An 8,440-nucleotide genomic window follows, 5' to 3' on the forward strand; every position below is an offset into this window, starting at 1 on the left:
TTCCTCTATTTCCTTTTACTTTACTCTTGTCCCACTATCATGTTCAGCCTTCATTTGGGTTTCAGTAATTCCTCTCAGTTGCATTGCCCTTGATCAAGCTTTACCCAGGCCTCTTACACCCTCCTTGCCACCGATTTTGGATCACTTGTTGTTCCCTTGTCTGGAACCCTTCCTTGAAGAATCCTTGATGTTTGATTTACATCATGCCTAAGCAGTAGTTTGGGCATCATGGGGGCATTCCAAATGTATTCCTTTTCAATGATTCTTGAATTTGGGGAACAAAAAGAAGTCTGAAGGGGCAAGACCAGGTCAGTAAGGTGGATGGGGTAAATTTTCCAATGAAATTCTCGCAGGACTGCCCTCGTCATGCAATTTCATAATGGAAAAATGCTTCTTGGCTCAACTTTCCTCGCCTTTTCCTCACCAGGGCATTTTTCAGTGTTCTAAAACTTCTTACAAATAGTCCGCCTTGTTCACCTGTGTCATTTGAGAAAATCCACCAAGATTAACTCCTTTGGAATCATAACAAAACAAACAAACAAAGAAAAACAATTGCCATCACCTTCTGAAAAGACTTCTCTGCCTGGGAAGCCGCTGTTTTGATGGGCCCTTTTCCTGGAAGGCACGTTAGCAATACTGGATGTGCGCACTACTGAGAGAACTTGCCTTTAGCCACCCGCAGATCGTAGCAGCTACATGTTTAATCACATTTTGTCTGGAATAAAGCCATCTGTGTATGAATTGGAACCTTAGTAGCAGTCCTTGACACCCGCATTCTTCTCATTTTCTTCTTTGTTTTGCAAGAATTGAAGATTAAGATTCTCATCTGCATCAGTGATCCATGTTTCATTGCAAGCAGTGTTCTCTGAAACTTTCTCTGAACCATTTCTAGGGCAGGTACCAGTTTTGCTTCTGCACCTCTGGGTTCCTTTCAGTGTCTGGATTCCATGTTCTTCTCACTCGGATCCATTCTTCCTGTGTTATATTAGTAACTTCACACAGCAGGAGTTTACAGTTTTTGTTGGTAGTGTTTTAGAGGTGAGCCTTTCTCCTACGTTACCAGGAGAGTCTGCTCCTTTTCAAGGAGTGGGGAAACTGGAGTGAACGACTAGCCTTGTGGTCTGGAAGGGGGCACAGGACCTACTTATGTTATAAGCCCACCCTTGCCTGGAACCCATAAGCTTTCCCCCCTGTGTCAAACACTCTCCTCGGCGGCCCTTTTCTCAGTTGCTAGGGATTTTCTTCATAGGCTTCTCCCTTTAAAATTCCTTTTATAATAAGAAGCATTAGCTCAGCTAAGCATTAAAAATCAATTTGTGGCTTGTTCTTAGCCCTTGTCATCATTCGCTTGGGTACTACAAGCATTCCCAGTGTTAGATTTGAACCAGAAAATGTAAACAGCCTTTAGCCGACTTTCAGATGTTTACTGGGCCGTTACACAGGGCCATTCAGCTAATTCCTATCCTCCTAATGGATTCTCTAATAAGGAATAGGATTTATATCCCTTGGAATTCCATACAGCTTTGTGTTTATTCCCTTATTATAAGCTATAGCCATTGAAAATCCAAACAAAGACGGCTCCTCCAGAACACACCAGTTATTAATTGTTCCATTCATTTTGTGATATTAATAATGCATCCACTGTGCCACCACTTCAGATACATTAGTGAACAAACTTAGATAAGGAGTTTACAGTCCAGTAGGGGAAGGTAAGCATTAACCAGCAATCACATAAATGAGATACCATTTCCCAGAAATATGTATCCTGGAGCACACAGACAGTTCTCTGCAAGCATTTGCTTAAAGAGGCCTGAAAGGAGGCTTCCCTAAGGAAGTGAGGTTTGAGATGTCAAAATAAAGGCTAATGAGTTCCTAGCAAAGAGAACATCCTATAAGAGAGGGATCTGGATAATCTATGAACTAAAGCAAGGCTGTCTAACCAGCCTAGAACCTAAGGGCCCCAAAGCAACATAAGGTGAGCCTGGAAAGGGAGCCATGCAGGGCATTATAGGCCAGAAGATGTAGTAGCTCTTTGAAAAGAACCCTGGAGACACACAGTACACCTCTTGTTTATTTGTTTACTTTACAAGTTTACTTCTTGTTTATTTGCTCAAGGGAATTGTCAACTTATGAGTGACAAGAGCAATGGGAGAATGGGGCAGTTGTGTGGTGTAGCCCCCAGTCTGTTTCTTACTCTGGCTGCCTCTATACACTAGTGAACTGAAAGGCCCTCCGAACGTCAGTGTATAGCCAACTCTTACCCATAATGGCCTCACGATACAGTTGGATCGCTCACAGTAATTTGAGATTTGACTCTGCTTCAGTAAACAGCAAAGCAAGCAGGGCCCTGGCAGGACTTAGCAATAAGATACGGCTTTGACCTTTAAGGTTTACATGGTAAATATAAGCAAACATAGCACATTTTACGTAAGTTCACCTCATAACAATAAGATCCAAGGCTAAGAGTGAATCCACATTATAATTTCTAAGATAAAAATTACCCAGGTACAACACTTTAATAACTGATCTAGCTTGGATCCACAATCAGTGCTCATGGAAGCAACAAAAGACGTAATTGCTTTGGATAAATCATCTACCCAGGGCTTCTTCACAGTATCAGAGGGCAAAGATGGTGCTGTAAGGACTAAGGTGCACCTGACCCAAGCCGTGATAGTCTCAGTTGCCTCATGTGCATGTGACAGTTGGACATTCGATCAGGAAGACCGAAGAAGAATGGATGCATTTGAATGGTGGTGCTGGAGAAGAGTATTGAAGGCACCACGGACTGCGAAAGGGCAAACCCGTCTGTGTTGGAAGAAGAATGGCCAGAGTGCTCCTTGGACGCAAGGATGGCGAGACTTCTTCTTCCATGCTTCGCACATATTGTCAGGAGAAAGCAGTCCCTGGAGAAGGATATCAGACTTGATAAAGTAGAGGGGCAGGGAAAAGTGGAAGGCCCTCCAGGAGACGGATTGACATGGTAGCCGTGACAGGGGACCAGGCCCAGGCACAACTGTGAGGATGGCGCAGGACTGTGCATTGTTTCCGTTTGCTGTGCATAGGGTCATTATAGGTCTGAGCCGACTCACTGGCGCCTAATAACAGCACGATCCGAAAACCCTGAGAATTTGTAGTGTCTGTGTTTCAATCTGATGAGTTCTGATGCTTTCCAAGAACACAAAGACAAACATTAATTTAGAAATGATATCATGCAAATAGCACTTAGTAAATAATGTTTAGTCACCCATTGCTACACTGATGCATTAATTATTACATAAAGGTGTGGAAATGCATGCCTTCTTTAATATCTTTAAACCAGGGGTGTCAAACTCAATTTAAACAAGGCCATTTGGTGCAACAGGCAAGATGCACACAGGGCACATCACGCTTACAAATTAGGTTAAATTTACATTTTGAAGTGAGGATTCAGGAATATGGGTAGGATAATTAAAACACTATATAATTGCTTTTATTTAAACATTTGTTTAATGTATTTAGAAAACTAAAATTATTCTTTTTTACCCAAAACTTGCCAGCGTTTTCCTCCTACTAGTTTTCACTTGCCTCTTATGTTGTGACTGGAAAACATAACAAAGTAACTAATAAAAAGCACAAAATATTGGACAACTGACAAACGTGATGCACAATCGTAATGGCTTCCCCCTAAAAATGTTAACCAGCGATGCCGCTAGGTATGATTCATAATACCACAGCCCAGAGTGCTCTTTTTAACCTCTTCACTATTGGGTCTGTTTACATTACGTGACACTGAGAGTGGCAGACATATCGCTTCCAAACGTCACCAGAACAGAGTCATCATGTTTATACACATCCACAGGCCCCCAGGAAAGGCACTGGGCCACGTGCAGACTCATCTTCAGTAGTTAAAGGGTTAACAAGGGAATTATTGCTTTGATTTCATCTAAGCACTATTTTCTTCAGAACAATTTTTGCTATTTTTATCTTATTTTAGAGCATTGCGGGCCACAAAAAATGACCTTGGGGGCCACATGCGGCCTGCGGGATGCCAGTTTGACACCCCTGCTTTAAACAATGAATCCGATCATGTTTTAGTAGTGTTCTCTTAAAGTACATTTCTCAATACTGTCTCAGCGTGCACTTAGATTTTCTCATAAACAAGCACCTATTAAAAAGGTCTGGTTTCCTTTGCTCGCCATCGTAATCTGTTGTGCATCTGTATGATTGGACGGAGGTGGACATTGGTCATTCTCCTGATGAAATAGAATATACCCATTTTCCATTGCTATTGCTGCTTGTCGTATAATGGGCTCCCCTCCCTCTTTGATCCACTAGGTAGCCGCTGTGAGCACCGTTGTCAACAAGGGAGTCACGCCCAAAGCATTTGTGTTCCGCAACTACGGGCACTTCCCCGGGACCAACTCACACTACCTGGGAGGCTGTCAGTATAAACTGTGGCAGGCCATCCGAGCTTCCTCCGCCGCTCCGGGCTACTTTGCCGAGTATGCGCTGGGGAATGATCTTCATCATGTAAGTTGTCTTGTTCGCTCTGGCTTCTCTCTTTGACCTTTTATCTTGTTAAGGTTTCCACGATTACCGAGAGCCAACAATTAAGAAACATCACTGACCTTCCAAAGGATCGGTTTTCAACTTCATGTTTTCATATGCAAAAGCTAGTTTTTCTGAAGCCTAATGACCTGAGAGTGGATCGTAGGGGGTTAAACATTGTATTATATGTTTTATGATTCACAGCCAATTAGGGTAACTTTGGGTAGGAAAATCTGGGTGGCTTTCCAATGTGGTAACAGGTTTCACGTGAAACTTAAGATGCCGACAACACAGAACCAAACACTCTTATGGCTCGAAGGATATAATGAGATAATAATAATTATGGACACTGGGTAAATTAGGTGTGTGTCAGACATTCACTTAGTTCTTTACATGCATCATCTCATTTAATCATCACGATTTATGAGGAGCCCTGGTGGCACTTTGGGTGAAGGACTGGGTTACTAAACACAGTTCAAACTCAGCAGGTGCGCCAGAGGGGAAAGATGTGACTGTTCACTCAGCTGAAAGTTTGCAGTCTAAGAGCTGGAAGCACAGGGAATCCAGGACAGATAACCCCCTGAGGACCAAGCTTGAGAGTAGCCATGCCAGGAGGGGAAGGGGAGGTGGGGGCAGATAAGGGGAACCGATCATAATGATCTACCCATAACCCCCACCCAGGGGGACGGCCAACAGAAAAGTTGGTGAAGGGAGACATTGGTCATTGTAAGATATGAAAAAATAATAATAACTTATAAATTATCAAGAGTTCATGAGGGAGAGAGGATGGGGGAGGGAGGGGGAAAATGAGCTGATACCAAGGGCTCAAATAGAAAGAAAATGTTTTGAAAATGATGATGGCAACAAATGTACAAATGAGCTTGACACAATGGATGGATGTATGGTTATAAGAGCTGTACGATTCCCCAATAAAATGATTTTTGAGAAAACATGATAAAGAAAAAAAGTTGGCAGTCCCAGTTCAGGCAACATGACAAAGCCTTTCAGTGTTGCAGTAAGTGCCCAGAGGGCAGGTCACTCCTTTATAAGGCTCAGCCAGAAGGCACTCCCACTTTAACTCTCTGCGTCAGAAACCTAGCTCCCCAAGTAAGTTCCTGGACACACTGCACTCCGTACACGGGCCTCCTGCCTGAGGGGCCCAGCTGAGCGCACTGCGTGCCCGGGCAGCTGTGTCTTGTGCTCCTGGCTCTGCTGCTGCTCTGGTGTCACAGTTGGGTCTGCTGGGTCAAGGAGGGCCTGCAGGCTGGGATCTCAGGGTCCAAATAACACGCTCTATTCCTGCTGCTTCTCTCTTGTGAGAGCTCTACTGCCAACTGGCTAATTTATACCTAGCAGGATGGCAAAAATGACCAATCTCCTCTTTAGAGTGTCAAGTTTTTTACATCATAATTAACCCTCTAATCACTTATAATAATTGAACATATAATCCTGTCAGTGTTTTCCCCACCTCCTCTTACCCAGACCCATCAGAAAAAGAGGAAACACACCCAATCTGCACGGCCCCACTCAGTTGATTGGTGGGAGTTACAAAGACCTAGCTAGAAAAAGCCATATTAATGAATTCACTGTACCACCCCTACTATTTATGGGAATTTTGACTCATATCTTCTTCAAAAACCAAACCAAATGCTCTGCCATCTAATCGATGTCAACTTATGGGGACCCTATAAGACAGGGAGAGCTGCTACCACCACCACCCTGTGTTTCTGAGACTGCAGCTCTTTATGGGAGTAGAGAGCCCAATTGTCCTCTCAAGGAGTGGCTGGTGGTCCTAAACTTCAGACTTTGTGGATCGCAGCCCAATGCATAACGACTACCCCACGGCTCCTTACAACTTCCACTAGAGGATAAGAATAAAATCTGATACTTCCCAAATATATATTTTATACGTACATATTTTTACATGATATTACACTTAAAACCAGTCATATTTGATGGAGTTGAACCTTACCTTTCCTCTCTATTACTGATATTTTTGTACACAATGTATTTATTTGGTCTTCTGGCATATTAGGGCTTCAGAAGGTTCATAGGGAAATGGAATATAAAGATTTTTCCATGAACTCTTTGAGGTCCCCTTGTAGGTTGAGAAAATAATATTACTGACAGGGATTTCATTCCAGAGATCATGCCTAGTGCCTTTCGTATTACTGCATTTCAACTCTCTAAACTTGAACATGTTCTAACAAATAACGAAAGCATTCTAATCCATTTTCCTTATATTCTTATATAGTATCTTTGATATAGTCTTAAATGTTATGGTCATCTAGCCCATTTTCTTTTCAGCTTCCTAAGAGCAAAGCCATAATCTCTGTGGTTAAGAAAATTGAAATAGGATTCACCATCTTTACTCAGACATAGCTGGGAGATAAGGCACTTCGCCGGCTCATCTTTCTCTTCTTTCTTCCTCCAACTTGAAGGGCAGAGGCCTGGCTCTAGAGCCTTTTGTTAAACACTGAATTCAGGACTAAGGGGAAACATTAAACATATATATGTATCTTGCTGTTTTTAACAACTAGTTATTTGGACATAAATGGAGAAATAATTTAGCTGATGCATTCAAACTGGATGGCCTAAGGGTTATAACTTAGACCGTTCATTGGGTTGAAGTGGTACTAAATTGCGCTTAGACTGTACATGGTTCGGTTGTTGTTAGGTTGCTTTCGACCCACAGCGACCCAGGTACAACAGAACAACGCACTGCACCAACCTGTGCCACCCTCACAATTGCTCTTCTGTTTGAGCCCAGCCCACGGTGCAGCCGCGGTGTCAAACCCTCTTGTGGAGGGCCTTCGTCTGTTTGCTGCCCCTCTACTTTACCAAGCACGATGTCTTTCTCCAGGGGCTGGTCTCTGATATTAGTGAAAGTCAAAATTGATGAGCAATTATCCTCCACAACCTTATATTCCCAGGCTTCAGAAGTGATCTCATTTTCTCAGTTTCCTATTGAAGAGAAAATAGATCTAAAGTTTAATTCAGTCCTACAGAAGAGACAGAGTAAACCAAAGTAATCCAATGAGTCTTTTTCTGTTCCTGGCAAACTAGTGATGTTTCTTCATATGCTTAGTCACTCTTGCATCGGCCACTATTGTTTTCAACTTAGCTCGACCCTCACATTAAGTAACTTCTTAGATAATGTTATATGAAGCATATGGCCAATGCACAGAGAATATACTTTATATAAATCACTGATTTCAGTGATTTTTAAAGATGGATATTTTTTAAGACGATTTAAAAATGACATTTAATAAGAATATTCCAGTAGGATATGGAGTCGAAGCACACACTGGTTTTCCTTATTGTGTATTTTCTCCTTCCACACTTTGAGGAAGAAGTGAACTTTTCTTTTTTGTTAATCATTTCATTGGGGGCTAATACAGTTCTTATGACACTCCATTGATCCATTGTATCAAGCACATTTGTGCATATGTTGGCCCTCATCCTTTTCAAAACATTTTCTCTCTACTTGAGCCCTTGGTATCAGCTCCCCTTTTTTTCCCCTCCCTCTCCTACCCTCTCTCCCTCATGAGCCCTTGATAATTTATAAATTATTACTATTTTCATATCTTACACCACTGTCTCCCTTCACCAATGTTTCTGTTGTTCGTTCCCCTCCCGCTCCGGGAGGTGGTGGTTATGCATTGATCATTGTATCAGTTCCCCCTTTCTTCCGCCTCCTTCCCCCTACCCTCATGGAATCGCCACTCCCATTATTGGTCCTGAGAGGCTTATCTGTCCAAGATTCTGTGTGTTGAGAGCTCTTATCTGTACCAGTGTACATGCTAAGGTCTAGCTGGATTTGTAAGGTAGAACTGGGGTCATGATTGGGAGGGTGGGGGAAGCATTAAAGAACTAGAGGAACGTTGTATGTTTCATCAGTGCTATACTGCAC

The 8,440-nt window shown here is 42.6% G+C and overlaps 1 protein-coding gene across 5 annotated transcripts in view; it reads left to right on the plus strand.

Annotated features, from left to right (window-relative positions):
* PNPLA8 (patatin like phospholipase domain containing 8) overlaps window positions 1–8,440 on the plus strand; it is a 45,839-nt gene that overhangs the window by 30,628 nt on the left and 6,771 nt on the right. For 4 of the 5 annotated variants that reach the window (XM_045288631.1, XM_045288633.1, XM_004702585.2 and 1 more), the window contains one exon: window positions 4,315–4,509. The exons of the other annotated variant lie outside the window; for it this stretch is intronic. In XM_045288631.1, the coding sequence (XP_045144566.1) occupies window positions 4,315–4,509 (195 nt within the window). The remainder of the gene's footprint in view (window positions 1–4,314; window positions 4,510–8,440) is intronic. 5 annotated transcript variants of the gene reach the window in all.

This window comes from Echinops telfairi, unplaced genomic scaffold (assembly GCF_000313985.2).
Source record: "Echinops telfairi isolate 266 unplaced genomic scaffold, ASM31398v2 ScPeMD7_23;HRSCAF=83, whole genome shotgun sequence".
Classification (NCBI taxonomy): Eukaryota; Metazoa; Chordata; class Mammalia; order Afrosoricida; family Tenrecidae; genus Echinops; species Echinops telfairi.